The sequence below is a fragment of the Oncorhynchus gorbuscha genome, linkage group LG03 (genome assembly GCF_021184085.1).
Source record: "Oncorhynchus gorbuscha isolate QuinsamMale2020 ecotype Even-year linkage group LG03, OgorEven_v1.0, whole genome shotgun sequence".
NCBI classification, from domain to species: domain Eukaryota; kingdom Metazoa; phylum Chordata; class Actinopteri; order Salmoniformes; family Salmonidae; genus Oncorhynchus; species Oncorhynchus gorbuscha.
The window spans coordinates 57,662,877-57,682,402 of NC_060175.1; the positions used below are offsets into that span (position 1 = coordinate 57,662,877).

Below are 19,526 nucleotides of genomic sequence, written 5' to 3' on the forward strand. Positions count from 1 at the left end.
CTTGAGAAGCAAAGCATGCTCCTTCTGTTCCATAGAAACACAACAAAACGGAATCAGCCAACTTATGGTTTTTTTTTCCCCTTCATCGACGCCACCTCATCCAACGCATCTACAATTTTAATAGAGACTTCAAACGGATCTCCCAGGTAACATCAATCCAAAACCCTTGTTCCTTCTGTTTTCCTACAAGATTCCACTACCACTTTACTGCTCTTATTTCCTTTTGCATTCGTCCCTGTAATCCTGTTCTTCTCACTCTCATCTCCACTCGACACACGTCATCCGATTCAAACAGAACATCCGCTTCCAATATTTTCCCCGAGACTAACTGTCCTGTTGCGTAACAATCACATTTTGGAATAGCGAGGGCATTCTGACCTCACTCGCATAACAAAACAAAACAAAAAATCATGTTTTCACTCGAGCTGGGATGAGCGTTAGAGATATTTGGAACTCACGAGTGAAAAGGTTAGTGACAATAAAATATTACATTTTTCAAAAGTGATGTCTGTCATATCACTGCTGCTACGAACATTGTTAGAAATGGGTGTAATTGGCAAATGTCTTACTCTTCTCTGAATCTACACGTGTGTGAGTTTGAGTGAGCGACAGGGAGAATGAGATTGAGAGAAATGGGAGAAGCTTTACATAACTCACCAGTCTGTTGAATCAGGACACGAGGGTCTTGTCAGTGAAAAGCATCTAAAATATGTGGGAAGATAATGTGTTTTGAGTATAATTTAAAATGTTGCAACAAGAAGAAGCGGATAGGTGTGTGTGGCGAAGATATGGAGTGTCTCAGAATGCATGCATTAATAGACCAATAACAAAGAGAGTTCCAAACCTCTCTGCCAATAACAGCTAGTTTACATTTTTTTCTCTCACCACTTAGACCACTCCCGGGTAGCCCTAACAAAATTCTTGCTTGAGAAATAGTTGATAGCCAAAAAGGTATTTTTGCAAATGTTTCTAGAAATCTATTACAAGTATCTGATTTTTACCCAGAAATTATTTGATATTGATTTCAAAATGACCGTTAAACTTCCACACTCCTCTTCCATTGAGAGATTGCAATGGACACCTTTGAGCCAACTTGGGTTTATTTTGTCCAAACACATAGCCTACAGATAAATGAAACGTACATAACAATAAGTTCCTAGAAAATGTTTACAATTTTGCCCATCAGAGTAGTGTACTGTTGTATGCAAATGTATTTTCTAGCCACAGGCATGATGCATATCACAGTATATTGTTGATGTGATTCTGGCAATTTGAACTGTTTTTAAATAGTTCAATGACAATATAACGTTTTAACTGGAAAACTATTGAGAAATTAAAAACACCAAATAAAATTTACAAAACCAGAATTCACATAACAGTATTATTTTCACAAAAGCTCACCAATTGCGTATCCAACAAAGATTAGTTAATTATATAATAGTTTATACTGCATACCCTTTACGGTATGTACCGTTTAGGGTATGGATATTCAAATGAAACATCTTTATCAAATATACCAGAATTTATAGTACTGACAAGGAACTCAAAATAAATCGTTTTTTGTGCTTTTATCAGTTTGAATTTCATTCAAGAGTACATCATTATTAGTTTATTTTTCACTTGCAATGCCAGATAAGTGGTTAATGTCTCAGGATTAGTGTCCTCCAAAGTTGTTTACAAATCCACCAGATGATGTTGAGCCGAGAAGTATTGGATCTACTGGACAACCACTGCCTGAGTCCAGCAATGCCAGAGTGGACGACCATATCAAGTCCAGGCAACATGACCATGTCCTTCAGTATGGGATGTTACTTTATATCTAGAGTTGAGTCAGTCAATCAGTCGGTCTGCCAGGCATTAGGGGTCTCAGTCGGAGCCCCTGCACAGTCACTCTCTGACAACTACAGGAACAGTCTATACTCCTAGTGGTGGAGACTGAGGTGGATCCTGGGAAACAGAGTCCTACAAGCTGTTTTTCTCAGTGGCGGTGGAGCCGGTGGCATCGGTGCATTCTGCAGTCTCTGAGCTGCGAGGGAAGTAGACAGTAGTCTTGTGCTCTTCGTAGGTGTCGATGTGTTTGAGGTGCACCACCATGTGCAGAGCGTAGGCCAGGACCAGGAGGAGGATGAGGGAGGTGATCAGACCCATGAGGATTGCCGGAGTGAAGAACGTAGCGCAGTCGCTGGCTGAGGCAAACTTGTTGGACAGCACGTTGAATGATTGTAACTGTCAGGCAAAGAGAAATAAAAAGGTGAGATGTTCAAGTAAAGTAAACAAGGCAAAGATTACATACATAACACATAAAGGTTATTACATCAAAACTATTCTTGTGGATTTCTATATTAAGTAACTCTTTAAAAAATAAACATGAATATTTCTGGGTTCATACACAAACACAATTAAATACAATACATTAACAATGTAGTGTAATGGTATTAACAATGGCGGTATGACTAGAAACTGTCCTGTATTATGGAGAGTTAAGTAAAGCCACACACAAGTTGGAGTCCTGTTTACCAATCATTCATTATTATTTTACAGCACTTTTCACAAATCATGGTTTTAACAAACAGTACAAGTTATCCATTACATTTCAACAGGAGTAGCTACAGAGGTTCTGACAGAACCATTAGAACGTGCTCCTCTACCAAAACATCACTCCCCTCCTGCCATAAAATGTCGCCTTCCTGCAAAAACAATGCATGCCAACCTGGAAGTCTGTGAATGTGATGTGCCAGTTTGCGGAGTTGTCTGTGATGGAGCTTGGTACAAGCAGCGTGTCGTACTTCTGCAGACTGCTGACGTGTTGACAGTGGTAGGAGTAGGTACTAGGAGCGTACACGTCGCTGGCATTGAACGTAGCCTCGTGGGTCCAGTTGTAGTGGATGTGTACGCTGTCCAGAGTAAACCAGTTCTGCCCTGCCGACTCATAGAATGTGTTGGACATCTGTAGCCTGTCGGAAGAGTTCATACATTGATTATACATTTACATTTGAGTCATTTAGCAGATGCTCTTGTCAAGAGAGACACAGTTAGTGTACAGTACACAGAATATATAAATATCAAGTATCACAACCAAACTGTAACACACACGATATACTTCAGACCAACATGTGACCTGCCAGGAAAACCCTGGGCCAATCTATCATTTTTATACTGGTCTTTCAAGCCTAAAATTGGCTGTAAAAATGAATGAAGAATTAAACCTTATGGCAAGTCCTCTCAAGTCCTCCACATCTCCAAATCGTAGAACAAGCCTGGTGGGGAAAAACAAATTCAATAGCACTGTCATTACATCATCCTTCAAAATGTCAGGAGAGCGAGGAAGAGTCATGTACCTTGAACTGCAGCAGGAATATCTACAGCCGCTAAGCAGACTTACGTAGCTTTATCTTTGCTGCACATAGATCCTTTGGTGTCAACCGGTGCGTCGGGGCCGAATGCCTTCTCTGTGAGATCCACCGAAGTGCTGTTCCTGAACCTTATAGCAATCTTCCTGGCCCTAAACAGGATACATGTTTTTCCATTGTAAACCACGCTCAGAGGAGAGTAAGGAAGAGTGCTCGATGTCTGCAGTAGCCTCCTTTTGGTTCTGTGTGGGGAGTCCAGCTGCCACCCATAAAGCTGATGGCGGGAAAGAGAGGATGAAACAGGATGGGTTGAAAGAGGGAGAGAGGGAAAAGAAGAGAAGGAGAAGGGGAGAGAGAAATAGATAAGATGGTGGCTCATTGATTGACAACCAACAGTAATCTGAAGTACTATTACAGATTGCTTTTCATCTCATTGTGGGCGCTGCAGCAGGCGTTCATTGACCAATAAGACGTTGTGTAAGGGTGCTGTTGTTAGGAATAATCTAATCTGTTTATTAATTTCCTTGATGACAATATATCTAATGGTTTACCTCACTGAGATTATGCCTTCTGTCTGGGATTAATATCAAATGGCTGGGAATAAAACCTATTCTCAATGTACAAGGTCCTTTTCGATAACTAAAAACCTCTGTCTGGTGTAGTCACGCACACAGTAGTCTACACTGAGTATACCAAACATTCGGAACACCTTCCAAATATTAAATAGCAAATCTTTCGTCTTGCCCATTCACAATCTGAATGGTGCATATACACAATCCATGTCTAAATTGTCTCAATGCTGAAAAAATAATGATTTAACCTGTCTCCTTCTCTTCATCTACACTGATTGAATTGGATTTAACAAGTGACAATAAGAGATCATAGCTTCCACCTGGATTCACTTGGTCAGTCTGTGTCATGGAAAGAGCAGGTGTTCTTAATGTTTTGTACACTCAGTGTATTTCTCCATTCCACTGAAGTGTGCACTCGTTCACTATGCTTTCCCTAAATATGAAAGCATTGGATTGATGGAGGCATGGGCTAGTGGGAGTTTCCACAATATTCCTTCTACCAGTCATTTCCTTTCAGGGTCAGTGAAGTGAAGTGAACAAGTGCACACTTTGAGAGTGAGGAAAGATAATTGGGACATAGTACCTGCAGCACTCTTCTGAGAGGGTGCTCCACCACAAGCAAAGAACTGTCCCCATCGGAAGCAGCACTGTGGCTCTGGGAAGCCAATCCATCTGTATACAAGGAGAGAGAGAGAGAAATACAATTCATTTAAAAAAGAAGATGACTGCTGTATTAGCAACGTTAATACAGCGTTGCTACGGGAGTTATTGCAGTGTTACTACTACACAGGTACATGAGCAACGTGAAGTGAAGTGTTAACAGTGAATTTAGTGTATTTGTTTTTATACGCATCTCAAAATAGAATTAAAAAGTTCACATAATCAATTGACAATAAGGGAAAATACCTACTGTTTTGAACCCTGATATCTTGGGATGTGGGTCCCCCTAAACTGTAAATATAAGACAATAAATCATTATTTCAGATGGTAGGCTGTAAGGTACTGGCTACAGGACATCAACGTAAATCTCTCTTATATGATTACTAGGACAGGAGATATAGGGATAATGGTAGGATGAATATCAGGCATATACTATATACAATCAAATCCATTTCCAGCATCGGGTTTGATACAGTTTATTACATACAGTGGCAAGAAAGGGTATGTGAACCCTTTGGAATCACCTGGATTTCTGTTTAAATTGGTGATCAAGTCACAACAATAGACAAAAAAAGTGTGCTTAAACTAATAACACACAAATTATTGTATTTTTCTTGTCGGTTGTGTTGGTTAAGAAAAGTATGTGAACCCCTTGGCTAATGACTTCTCAAAAAGCTAACTGGAGTCAGGAGTTGGCTAACCTGGAGTCCAATCAATGAGACGAGATTGGAGATGTTGGTTAGAGCTGCCTTGCCCTATAAAAACACTCACAAAATTTGAGTTTGCTATTCACAAGAAGCATTGCCTGATGTGAACCATGCCTTGAACAAAATAGTTCTCAGAAGACCTAAGATTAAGGATTGTTGACTGGAAAAAAAGCTGGAAAGGGTTACATAAGTATTTCTAAAAGCCTTGCTGTTCATCAGTCCACAGTAAGACGAATTGTCTATAAATGGAGAAAGTTCAGCACTGTTGCTACTCTCCCTATGAGTGGCCGTCCTGCAAAGATGACTGCAAGAGCACAGCGCAAAATGCTCACTGAGGTTAAGAAGAATCCTAGAGTGTCAGCTAAAGACTCACAGAAATCTCTGGAACATGCTAACATCTCTGTTGACGAATCTACGATACGTAAAACACTAAACAAGAATGGTGTTCATGGGAGGACACCAAGGAAGAAGCCACTGCTGTCCAAAAAAAACAATGCTGCATCTTTGAAGTTTGCAAAAGTGCACCTGGATTTTCCAAAATATTCTATGGACAGATTAAACTACAGTTGAGTTGTTTAGAAGGAACACACAACATGATGTGTGGAGAAAAAAAGGTACAGCACACCAACGTCAAAACCTCATCCCAACTGTAAAGTATGGTGGAGGGAGCATCATGGTTTGGGGCTGCTTTGCTGCCTCAGGGCCTGGACAGCTTGCTATCATCAACGGAAAAATGAATTCCCAAGTTTTGTCAAGACATTTTGCAGGAGAATGTTAGGCTATCTGTCCGCCAATTGAAGCTCAATATAATTTGGGTGATTCAACAGGACAACAACCCAAAAGACATACTTTTCTCACCCTGGACTGTGAATGTTTACATGGTGTGTTCAATAAAGACATGAAAATGAATTTGGGGAGAAAAGGGGGGTAAAAAACATTTTTAAAAGTTTGGACACACCTACTCATTTAAGGGATCAAGTTTTTTTTTACATTGTATAATAATAGTGAAGACATCAAAACTATGAAATAACACATATGGATCATGTAGTAACCAAAAAAGTGTTAAACAAATCAAAACATATATTTTACCTTCTTCAAAGTAGCCACCCTTTGCCTTGATGACAGCTTTGCATACTCTTGACATTCTCTCAACCAGCTTCACCTGGAATGCTTTTCTAACAATCTTGAAGTAGTTCCCACATATGATGAGCACTTGTTGGCTGCTTTTCCTTCACTCTGTTGTCCAACTCATCCCAACCATCAGAATGCTGTGGTAGCTGTACTGGTTAAGTGTGCCTTGACTACTAAATAAATCACTGACAGTGTCACCAGCAAAGCACCCCCACACATCACACCTCCTCCTCCATGCTTCACGGTGAGAACCACACATGTGAAGATCATCCATTCACTTACTCTGCTTCTCGGCTGTTAGAACCAAAACTCTCAAATTTGGATTCATCAGACCAAAGGACAGATACCGGTCTAATGTCCATTTCTCATGTTTCTTGGCCCAAACAAGTCTCTTCATCTTATTAGCATTCTTTAGTAGTGGTTTCTTTGCATCAATTCAACCATGAAGGCCTGATTCATGCAGTCTCCTCTGAACAGTTGATGTTGAGGTGTTTCTGTTACTTGAACTCTGTGAAACATTTATTTGGGCTGCAATTTATGAGGCTAGTAATTCTAATAAATGTATCTTCTGCAGCAGAAGCAACTCTGGGTCTTCTTTTCCTGTGAAGGTCCTCATGAGATCCAGTTTCATCATAGCGCTTGATGGTTTTTGCGACTGCACTTGAAGAAACTTTCAAAGTTCTTGAAATGTTCTGGATTGACTGACCTTCATGTCTTAAAGTAATGATGGACTGTCGTTTCTCTTTGCTTATTTGAGCTGTTCTTGCCATAATATGGACTTGGTCTTTTATCAAATAGGGCTATCTTCTATATACCACTCTTACTTTGTCACAACACAACTGCACAAATTGCATAAATTAACTTTTAACAAGGCACACCTGTTAATTGAAAGGCATTCCAGGTGACTACCTCATGAAGCTGGTTGAGAGAATGCCAAGAGTGTGCAAAGCTGTCAAGCTAAAGGGTGGCTACTTTGAAGAATCTCAAATATAAAATATATTTTGTTTTGTTTTTCTGGTTACTACATGATTCCATATATCATAGTTGTGATGTCTTCATTATTAATCTACAATATAGAAAATAGTAAAAAGTAAAGAAAAACCTTTGAATTAATAGGTGTGTCTAAACTTTTGAGTGGTACTGTATTTAAAAAACAACAACACTGGAACCATTGGTTGGCCAAGCGGACATTGTGAGATGGTACCTTCTACATGGAAAACAAAATGTATAATAGTGTTTTAGAAATTTGGACGTGACTAAAATAGAGATAACACTTTCCCTAATAATGTATTTGGCCTAGTTTGCTCTTATTGTGTTTTCCTCAACAGTGCAAGAGATTATCCTGTGACTAACTGTTTAAGCATCTAATCACTGCCATAATGCCAGATTAAATGAGCTTTGGGGAAACGCTAAAACCTGATTAAGGTTCTGCTCGATTAATCCTCCCAGACCACGGTGTCCTTACTGGGACTTAGGGGGACTAGCAGCCAGACCATGGTATCCTTATTAGGGCTCAGGGGGTTTAGTGTAGCTAGCAGACTGCCCACCAGATCTGAGGCGGCTACCGAGGACTGGCAGGCAGCAGGGTTGTGGTCCTCAGGCAGTAAACTGAAATTCCAATTCCATTCTTCTTCATTGCTTCTCAATTAGGTACATTGGAATTTCAGTTAGGTTCCTGAATTAAAATGGAATTGACCCTAACCATGAATGGCGCTCCGCACCAGCATCGAACAGCCCCCGTGACATGCAACCCACAGGGAAGCCAGCAAACCAATATACACAGGCATCTAGAAAAGCCAAGGCCAGCTTCCTCAAGCAGAAATTTGCCATCTGCAACACAAACTCAAAAAAGTTCCGGGACACTGTAAAGTCCACGGAGGACAAAAACACCTCCCCCAGCCGCCCACCGCACCGAGGATAGGAAACACCGTCACCACCGATAAATCCACCACAATTGAGAATCTAAATAAGCATTTTTCTACGGCTGGCCGTAGAATGTGATGTGTCTATGCACTTTAATATCAATGCAAATTTCAGTAATTTAATGTGCAAAGCACTTTTTCTACAGCTTTCGTCTTCAGGTGTCCAGTAGATTTCTCCATTGGCGCACTACTGGTCTATCTGAGCAGTGGGTGGTGAGCATCTGTAGTCATACACTGTGCTTATATTCTGCATGAATCATAATCCCTTATCTGATATGTTTATTATTAAAAGCATGAGGGCAACGTTTGGCTTGACCCTGTAATAAGGCACTATGTTACTGCGTAGTTTATGGTGATTTGTTTAATACTATTACAGGCAGTCATATACTACCGTTAAATAATGTATTATTATCTATAACAGGAATAGATCATATTCAGTGTACCTCAGTGTAAAAGTGTAATTCTCTGACATTTGTTATTGAAATCCCATCTGTGGGTGTATCTGTGTTGGGCTTGCTCAGTGATGTAACAAGTCATTTGGGAGTTGACGAGGAGTGAGTGCTCTGTGTTCTTGTTTGCCAGCAGATGCCATTCTTACATAATAAAAAGTGACAAAACAATGAGTAATAATTTATCTGAACACAAGTGTCCAACTGAATTTGCTACACAGACCCACACGTCCTCACCAAAATCCCTAACCCAAGCAAAAATTGAGCTTTAATTCAAACGACTGAACCAATTGTGATGATCAAGAGTGGATAGCAAAATCCTCCTCCCTTCTCCTCCGACTATCCCAACCCCACCCTACCAGCAGCTTACAAATCCACTCTGCCCTGCTGCCATCACTGACTGGCTGCACCTGAGCATGTTATGGACAATCCATTTATTAATCAATATGATCCGTTAGTCATCTCTCTTTCACTTCACAATGCCTGTCATGTCATGTATTCTGAGGGTAAGAGGGAATATTGCGGTGGACGCGCTGCTTTTAGACTGCACCCTGTGCTCAGCTCAGCACGCTCATGCCTAGCTAAATCAAATCTGCTCTAAGACTAAAGCCCGCACTGCCCTACATGTTGCCACAAAGTCCCATCTGTGCAGGCGCGAATGCAGACCGGCTAAATAGCCTAATGCCCTTGAGGCAATATGTTGCCAATTACACATTCGTTTTTTTTAAATGTATTAAGTCAGATATTCACTAACAGATGAGCCCAAAGCACATATGTGTTACAGGTGCTGGGACACAGGGCGGAAAATAATTACTTTGGTAAACAAGGAGGGGAACGAATCTTTGTCTTTTTTAGTTAAAGATACATATGTTAAAATGTTAAGTAGTATTGTCCACGTCTTGGCCTAAATGCACAAAAGACACTGTGACAAGTGAAATGAGGCTGAAATTGTTTCGTTGACATTTCTTCATTGTTGCAATTGGAATGATCCTCACCTCTTAGATCATCAGTTGACTTTGTTTCCTGTATTCTGTGTATTCATAGCCTGATTTAATCACAATATCACACTGCTCTCCTACAGAAAGCATCCGAAGCCCCTGCTGTCTATTAAGGACAGGTTCACAGGAGGTTGTAGCCAAGGCAGCCGAATAGAAATATTACTGAGAATATGATGTGGAATTTTGGGGGGGCAGTACATTCCCACAATACTGATGGAAATGTCAGGACATGTTGACAGGGGGCTATTGTAGCCTATGCAGTAGCTGAGGTAAGTGTCAGGGTCATGACCACATGCCACATGTCAAAACAATATGATTAAAAAGTAAACAGGCGTCAGAAGGTAGGACATCAAGGCACCAGGCATCGACCGGAGTCATCTACCTGGCAATCTGACATCTCATCTTTCAGTCCAAATATGGCTCCCTACTGTATTCATTAAAGTTATATAAAACGCAATTCATGGGAGACTATATCCATGCTACTAAAATAACAAACTGCAATGACATTGTCGATCAAAATAACCAAAATCAATGAATTGTTGTCCAATGAAACACTACAAACAAATAAACGAAGTAACTGAAGTAACAAATCTGTAGTTAACATCATAGTTAACATATTGTATTTAATATATATATATATATATATATATATATATATATATATATATATATCAGTAAAACTCGTGAAAATAGCTGTTACAGAAATGACAAAATGTCTGTTGTTATATTATTTATTTTTACATTTTGATTACTAGATTGACAGCAGTCCAAGAGCTGAATAGAATAGAAATACTCAATCTAGCATATATGGATCTGTACTCAAATAGTGTAATTCTCAGAGGAAGGATGGCTCTGCGATATATAGCATGTGAGCATACAGAATATGACTCCATCTCATCCCTGATGTAACAGCTTTCATTCCTGCCTATTTTTGTAGTGCATATATGGATTTGCCCTGTAAACTGATGCCTTCAGAGCAACACCAATGGATTTTCTCTTGTGTTTCACTGGAAAATTCCTAGAACATTATAATTGCAGATGTGCACACTACAGTATAGTACAGTACAGTGCAGAACACAAGGTAAGAGGGAAAACACTACCACAATTGTTACAGATAAAAATAGATAATGCTTTTGCAGATTCACAAGTGCATTTTAAAACTGTCTGTTTCTCCTCATTCCCACGATCTCAATCACACTATGAAAGAACCTCATTCTCCCCCAACCCCCCTGCACATCCATCCATCCCCCTGCCTGACTCCAGCCTAGAGTTGAAATACCTCCTTACATGCCTACCTTTTCTCCACAACAGCAGGCACTTGATCAAAAGACAAAGAAAGCTGCAGAAAAACGACAGAAAATAAATGCAAATACATAAAGAGGTCTTGTTTTGCCATGGAGCCGGCCAGATGAGACTACGACTGATGATGACTGCTTCCTAATCTGCTTCGAAAACAGCCGAAGCCTAAGCCTACTGGTTGACAAGGGCAGCAGCCAATAGAAATCTAGATGGACTGGTAATTATGTGTCACGGTCACACCCACTCTCAGAACACACACACTCACACACAAAGCCCAGCAGCTGTCCTCAAGAAAACTGATTCATAAATACACTGTTAAACATTCAGAATGTTCAAGGTCAGTATGCTTGCCGTTTTTTTCCCACAGTGAACGTGCCCCCTTGATTAAATGACCTAGATACCAGGCTGTCTCTATTGGAATTCATTTAAAGTATAAACCAGGGTTATCTGAAGAATAAAAAAAAGCTCTGCATGAGAATGAGATCATGGGTTAATGAAGCAGTATGAAAATGAAATATGACGAAAGACACGTTCATTCAATGGAATTACATCCTCGTCATTGGCATAGAGTTGACACTGGATGTATCTATTCTCTTTCCTCGACTGGCCTACCCTTCTGTCTGTACATCAGTAACCTATGAATGATGAGATTGTACTACAATTTAAAAGTGGGCTAAAAAACAACAACAATGGAATTGTTTCATGTTCTAATAATCAAAATAGTGATATAAGAATAAAATAGTGCAAAAGTTAAGAGGTTTAATTATAGTGCCTGCTGCTGGTTACCTCAAATAATGTGCATCCCATTGAGTTTACTGACATCAAGCCTATGACTCCTTGAATTATGTAGCTCTGTAGTTTTTTAAAAATTAGACCACTAATAAAGCAAGATGGCTTTTAGAGCTTGTCTTATCAAATTAGCCTAGTGATGGGCGGTCCAGTAGACTGGGACAGGCATAATCCACTGTCATCTAGGCTACTGCTAAAAAACTATTTTGAAAGCATCTCATTTACTTCACCAGTGGTGAAGAACATGTTACTAGTTGCAGTAGAGGCTAATATTATGATAATCTGTGGTAGAGGTTTGGGATTTCACCCAATCATCTTCACCCAAGATTGTTTGGACTTTTCCTCTCTGTTACAATCAGTAACATCTGCATTGACCCTATCTTGCACTTACTCTATGCACACTCACAATACTACACTCACTCACATATACTACACTGACACTCACACAAAATCCCCACACACATATACACAACACACACGCATACCGACGCCAGACACACACATACTCACTCATCATATGCTGCTGCTAATCTGTTCTTTACTTTACTCTTATTATTATCTATACTGATGTCTAGTCATTTTATCTCTGACTTTATGTACATACTTACCTCAAATACCTCATATTCCTAAAAAATGATACAGTACTGGTACTTCTTGTGATTCTACAGAAGTGGTGCAAATTGCAGTCCCACCCCCCAAAAAACGATTTAAAAAAGCAATCAAGCCTCCAAAAATGTTTTTACATCGTGATATGTTTTATTTCTCTCACACCCTGATCTGTTTCACCTGTCTTTGTGCTTGTCTCCACCCCCCTCCAGGTGTCGCCCATCTTATATTATCCCCTGTGTATTTATACCTGTGTTCTCTGTTTGTCTGTTGCCATTTCGTTTTGTTCGTGAGACCTACCAGTGTTTGTTCCCCTGCTCCTTTCTGTTTCTTGCTCCTGCCTGCTGTTCTATACCTTTCCCCACCTCATTGAATTATTGACCCCTTCCTGCACTGACCCTGAGACTGCCTGCCGTTCTGGACCCTTTGCACCTTCTCTAGATTACTGACCCCTGCCTGCCTTTGACCTGTCGTTTGCCTGCCCCAGTATTAGAAATAAACTTTTGTTTCTTCGACACTGTCTGCCTCTGGGTCATACCTGAAATGTGATAATTTCAATATAAGTAAATAACAAACATATTGTTATATTAATATCTTACAAAAGTTTAGTTTTTTTAACGGAAAGGTATATGTATTCACCCCCTCTGATATGAGAGCCCCTAAATAAGATCTGGTGCAACCAATTTCCTTCAGAAGTCACATAATTAGTTAAATAAAGTCCACCTGCGTGCAATCTAAGTGTCACATGATCTGTCGCATTATCTCAGTATACCTGTTCTGAAAGGCCCCAGAGTCTGCAACACCACTAAGCAAGGGGAACCACCAAGCAAGCTCTCCAAACAGGTCAGGGACAAAGTTGTTGAGAAGTACAGATCAGGGTTGGGTTATAAAAAAATATCTGAAACTTTGAACATCCCATTGAGCACCATTAAATCCATTATTAAAAAATGGAAATAATATGGCACCACAACAAATCTGCCAAGAGAGGGTTGCCCACCAAAACTCACGGACCAGGCAAGGATGGCATTAATCAGAGAGGCAACAAAGAGACCAAAGATAACCCTGAAGGAGCTGCAAAGCTCCACAGCGGAGATTGGAGAATCTGTCCATAGGACCACTTTCAGCCGTACACTCCACGGAGTTGGGCTTTTTGGGTTTGCCAAAAGGCATATGGGAGACACCCCAAACATATGGAAGAAGGTACTCTGGTCAGAGACTAAAATTTTGGTTTTTGACCATCAAGGAAAAAACTCTATGTCTGCCGCAAACCCAACACCTATCATCACCGCGAGAACATCATCCACACAGTGAAGCATGGTGGTGGCAGCATCATGTTGTGGGGATGTTTTTAAATCGGCAGGGACTGGGAAACTGGTCAGAATTGAAGGAATGATGGAAGGTGCTACATACAGGGGAATTCTTGAGGGAAACCTGTTTCAGTCTTCCATAGATTTGAGACTGTGACGGGGGTTCACCTTCCAGCAGGACAATGACCCGAAGCATACTGCTAAAGCAACACTCGAGTGGTTTAAGGGGAAACATTTAAATGTCTTGGAATGGCCTAGTCAAAGCCCAGACCTCAATCCAATTGGGAATCTGTGATATGATGTAAAGATTGCTGTACACCAGCGGAACCCATCCAACTTGAAGGAGCTGGAGCAGTTTTACGTTGAAGAATGGGCAAAAATCTTAGCGGCTAGATCTTCCAAGCTTATAGAGACATACCCCAAGAGACTTGCAGCTGTAAATGCTGCAAAAGGTGGCTCTGCAAAGTATTGACTTTGGGGGAGTGAATAGTTATGCACGCTCAAGTTTTCAGCTTTTTTTGTCTTATTTCTTGTTTGTTTCACAATATAAAATATTTTTTTTATCTTCAAAGTGGTAGGCATGTTGTGTAAATCAAATGATACAAACCGCCCAAAAATACATTTTAATTTGAGGTTGTAAGGCAACAAAATAGGAAAAATGCCAAGTGGGGGGGTGAATAGCCGCTGTACTTCTCCAAATAAAATATTAAGGTTTTAAAAATCAGGTTAAGAGTCATGTCTTTACTGTTTTGTTAATTTGGTATGCAAATAGTTTTTCTAAAATGTATCTGTAATAGAAGGTTAATCAAAATGATAATTTCTGTGCATGAAGGGTAATTTCTACCTTTATTGCAACTGTTTCAATAGTGACAAATTTAGTGGTACGGTAAGGAATTCAGGTAAATAGTATTTCAAATATGCAATACAAACAAAGTCCTGACATATGTTTGAAGACGTGTGTGCTGAAATTTTGGGAAAAATAAGATACAAATGCATTCTTTTCCAACACCCAGTTTGCACAAAACATTATTCTCCATTGGGGACAAGCTAGCTACAATATGCTAATATACTTTCTACTGAGCACTACATTACTTGATGTAAATACAAACATGAATTGTGTTATCAGCTAGTAATATTTCCCTCATGGAACTCAGTGGCTAGAGGTCCGTGTATGGAGATTCTGAGTACTTGCTGTTTTTCTTATTGCACCCACCTGGTGTCCCATCTCTACCAGTCCCTGATGGGGAAGAATGGACATCTTTATATCTTTCATTTCATATACTAACTGGCCACCAGACTACAGACACTAAAGCAATGGAACTGAAGTAATGGAATAGCAATAACTATAATGTTAGCAATGAGAATGTGGCATGAGAGAGAATATGGCTGCTAAGATTTTATTTCTATATTTTTGTCCTTAAAAAAATAAAAACAACAAATAACTGGAACTCTTAAAAAGAGCGGAACCATTGCTCTCCTAATATAAAGTAGAAGTCTCTCCACCCCATCCTCTCCCCTTTTTCTCTTCTCTCTAGTGTCTCCTCTCCCCTCTTTTGTCTCCTCAACCACCCCCCTCCTCCCTTCCTTTCCACTCCCCTCAATTTTTTAAATATCCTTTCTCTTCTCCTGAAAAAGTAAAAAAATGTGTCTGTAGATGGATAAGTAAGACCTAACCCTTATGCACTTGTAGATATGTTTGGATAGGCGTAAGTATCATGATAATGGCTGATACAACCCTAACCCTTGTTTGATTGGTTAGTCTGTAGTCCTAGATTTGTTTTATCTGCTTTGTTGTTTGTTTTTGTTTTTTCACCATTATTTTGTGCGGTGTTTTGTATGTTAGGATGTGTTATGTATTTTTAGATGTGTGTGTGTGTGTTAACTCCCATTGATCTTGTTCCCAGCATCTGGGTTCTTGTGTTTTTCTCCTAAGCCTTCTGTTCTGTGAGAGATAAACCACACCACAATGAGTACATTTTCTTTGTCAGAGGCCATATTGTAGAATGGAAATGTTAAATGTCCCGTAGATAATCATAGATAAAGAGTTACCTGTCTAACACAACACAAAGGGTGTTCTTTAATGGAAGCCTCTCCAACATAATCAAGGTAGAATCAGGAATTCCCCAGGGCAGATGTCTAGGCCCCTTACTTTTTTTCAAACTTTACTAACGACATGCCATTGGCTTTGTGTAAAGCCAGTATGTCTATGTATGTGGATAACTCAACACAAAACACGTCAGCTACTACAGCGACTGAAATGACTACAACATGTTTTAAAAACAAAACAATGATTTAACAAGGCAAGTCAGTTAAGAACAAATTCTTATTTACAATGACGGCCTACACCGGCCAAACCCGGACGACGCTGGGCCAATAGTGCGCCACCCTATGGGACTCCCAATCACGGCCGGTTGTGATACAGCCTGGATTCGAACCAGGGTGTATGTAGTGATGCCTCAAGCACTGAGATGCGGTGCCTTAGATATATTATATTTTGCATTGTAGATATGTGGTGGTGGAGTAGTGACCTGAGTCCACACACTTAATGCGTTGTGAAATATGTTGTGAATGTTATAAATTATTTTATATTTATAATGAGCATGCTTTTTTTATGGATCCCCTTGGCAGCAGCTACTCTTCCTGGGTTCCAGCAAAATTAAGTAATTTAAACAATGTTTTTGTTTTTTAAATTGTTTAACTGACTTAATTTTGCTGGACCCCAGGAAGAGTAGCTGCTGCCAAGGGGATCCATAATAAATACAATTACAAAACAATCTTTATTTTGATAGCATTCTGGAATAATCTCATTGTCTACAGTATGGGCTGGTTTCCCGGACTCAGATTACACCTAGTCCTGGACAAAAAAAGCATGCTCAATATAAATGTAAAATAATTGATTTGTCCAGGACTAGGCATAAGACAGGAGAGGACATAGGAGGAGAGGAAGAGGGTGAGGTGGAATGTACAGTATGGGCCAGGCACGTCGTAGAAAAATACAAAAGAAGGGGGTTAGTGGGAGCATGCCGATAAAACAGATACAACCCAGTACACCAGATGAGACAAGCTGACCATGGCCCCATGGCAAATAAACACTACTGTAGTATAAACACTGGGGACTGGGACAGGGAGATCGAGAGACAATGTGGCTCCGTCCAAACCCACCCCTGAGTGCAACAAGCTATGCACTCAGCGGTATGAAATTTCAGTTGAGAGTGGGGAGCCGACCAAGCAGAGACAGAAAGGATGGTTTATCAATCCAGTAGTTTTGGTGACTCTCTGCTTAACGCCGTGTCCATTTTCAGACTTGTTTGACTGCACTTTAAATCAGGCATTTAAAACACCACCTCGTTATTACACCTACTTAATATAACATAGCTATTCATATAGTATATATGTGATATTTCCTTAAATTGTGTATTTTAAACGGGTTGCTTAAAATGGAGCTATATTTAAATTGTATTTTGAAAAAAGACCTAGCTCAAACAGGCACTTTATTACCCACCTCTGGGGTCCTGAGAAGGGACATTGCCGCGGAGGAGTCTGGGATTCTTCCTTTCTAGCCTGGGCTCGTAATCTGCAAACATGGGTACGATCATTTTCCCTTTTTAACGGAACGATTACAAGATATAGTCATATTCCTTACATTGATATGGAATAAGGATGTCCTCTTACCAACTTCCAGTATAATCGTGGAAAAACGGGCTGTTATTTGTAGCCATATTTTCTAAATTTTACGGACAAATAGCGCGAGTTTCGCAACGTGGAGAGGGCCAGTAGCATGGCATGGGGTTCGGCAAGCACTTCCCCTCTCTGCCTTACGTTTCAGTCACCAAGCATTTACGAAGCCTACTGGCTAGTTACAAAGTGATAGAAAAACAAGTGTTTAGCAGCGAACTGCATCCATTTGACAAATTTGCTTAAATATTTAGCAATGAGCTAGCTAAATTGTTAGCCTCTGGATTGTCCGCATTTAACGTTAGTCATATCCGTTAATAAGCTACTGTAACTGGTTGTCTATTCTAGCCAAGGTTAGTCAGGTTCTCTAGACTCCATTTGTAGGTATGTATCGACCTGTTTTGTTAGTCGACTTAGTTCACGACATGATTTTAAGTTTACCGTTCTATTTCCCCAGGAAAGTGTCGCGGTCTGCGTACAGCCAGGAAGCTGCGTAACCATCGTCGTGAACAGAGATGGCATGATAAACAGTACAAGAAGGCCCATCTCGGCACTGCCCTGAAGGCTAACCCCTTCGGAGGCGCTTCCCACGCTAAGGGAATCGTACTTGAGAAAGTGTAAGTAGTTAGCTAACGTTACATCACAACGCCCCTAATGAGCGTTGACTAATAACCATGCAAACTTTAATCCAGTGAAAGCTATGTGAATGCTGTATGATCAACTATGTACAGTGCACTGGATGCCATCTTTCATATACTGTCAGTGCGAAGTGTCAAACTCCTCTCCCCAATTCTTCTTACAGAGGTGTTGAAGCTAAGCAGCCCAACTCTGCCATTAGGAAGTGTGTCAGGGTCCAACTCATCAAGAATGGCAAGAAGATCACTGCCTTTGTCCCAAATGATGGTTGCTTGAATTTCATTGAGGTAAGAGTCAAACCCAACATTGCATCCATCTTACCAAAGAACAGTGTACCAGTAACTATTTCTAGGATGTTGTGGATTGCCTCAGAATAAGAAGAGATTGATAAATTCCTAGAACATTAGCTAACTTGACAGATATTGTAGGATCTGACGGACGTATTTGGGTAGCCATATAAACCAGTATCTTGTACTCTGCCTGATATCCACTATAATGACAATTGTAAGACTCCCCATAAGTAATCTAAGAATATGCACGTGTTCAGGGACAATTATTTTGATATTCAAAGTTGCCTGGTACATATTGTCTGGTATTGTCATGTGTATTTAGTTTGTTTCCTTCGGTCTTTCAGGAAAACGACGAGGTTCTGGTGGCAGGATTCGGTCGTAAGGGACATGCCGTCGGTGATATCCCCGGTGTCCGTTTCAAGGTGGTCAAAGTGGCTAACGTCTCCCTGCTGGCCCTTTACAAAGGCAAGAAGGAGAGACCCAGATCTTAAACAGTTCTTGCTGTGAAATCAATAAATTATGTTTTCACAATTTGTCGGTTTGTTGTGCTTTTTGTTTTCCCCCATATACATATTTTAGTTGCAGAGATGGGTAACTGATCCTGAGGGCTGTATGTAATTGTGTTTTTTGTATCTTTTCCAAATCTGTGTCTTCTTTAGACCTGGGATACACACCACTTGTGCACTTGAAAGAACTGGCTGTGACACTGTCCCCAGAGGACTTAAGATGCCCATCCATGTACCAATTTTGTTTGAGTGGCTTCTCTGATTCACTTTTTCATGTCACTTTTTTTTTAAATTGGAAGAACAACAAGTTAATGGTTTTAGGATTTAGGTTGTTAGAAAGCGTTTCTCTTGGCTCGTATGTTTAACGTTGGATCATGCCTAATTGCTTTGTGTGGGTTCCGGCATTTGCTGCTATACTTATGCTCCATTGGAAGTTTTATTTATAGCTTGTCAGGAGGGATTGTAATGGTTTGACATCGTTTGGTGTCTTGGTTGTTCATCGAACAGATGCATTTTATACTCAGTCAAGTTGTCATATACCCCCTCAGGTAATTTGATGTGCAGTCTCATTTTGATTCATGCCGTGCAGTCGTCAAATTCAGGCATGGCTGCCACAGACGGCTGCCAAT

At 40.2% G+C, this 19,526-nt stretch overlaps 2 protein-coding genes across 2 annotated transcripts; one reads left to right on the top strand and one right to left on the bottom strand.

The window, feature by feature from the left end:
- Positions 1-1,596: 1,596 nt before the first annotated feature.
- Positions 1,597-11,229, bottom strand: LOC124021067 (V-type proton ATPase subunit S1-like protein). Its single transcript, XM_046336391.1, has 7 exons — positions 11,085-11,229; positions 4,833-4,873; positions 4,506-4,594; positions 3,383-3,624; positions 3,207-3,257; positions 2,711-2,954; positions 1,597-2,226 (listed from the first exon to the last, which is right to left on the bottom strand). The coding sequence occupies exons 1-7, from the start codon at positions 11,183-11,185 to the stop codon at positions 1,963-1,965; spliced, it is 1,032 nt and encodes a 343-aa protein (XP_046192347.1). The 5' UTR covers positions 11,186-11,229; the 3' UTR covers positions 1,597-1,962.
- Positions 11,230-17,274: 6,045 nt separating this feature from the next.
- LOC124031621 (40S ribosomal protein S23) lies at positions 17,275-18,924 on the top strand. Its single transcript, XM_046343094.1, has 4 exons — positions 17,275-17,376; positions 17,923-18,082; positions 18,268-18,388; positions 18,736-18,924. Exons 1-4 carry the CDS (start codon positions 17,373-17,375, stop codon positions 18,880-18,882), a joined length of 432 nt encoding a protein of 143 aa, XP_046199050.1. The 5' UTR covers positions 17,275-17,372; the 3' UTR covers positions 18,883-18,924.
- The last annotated feature ends 602 nt before the right edge of the window (positions 18,925-19,526 follow it).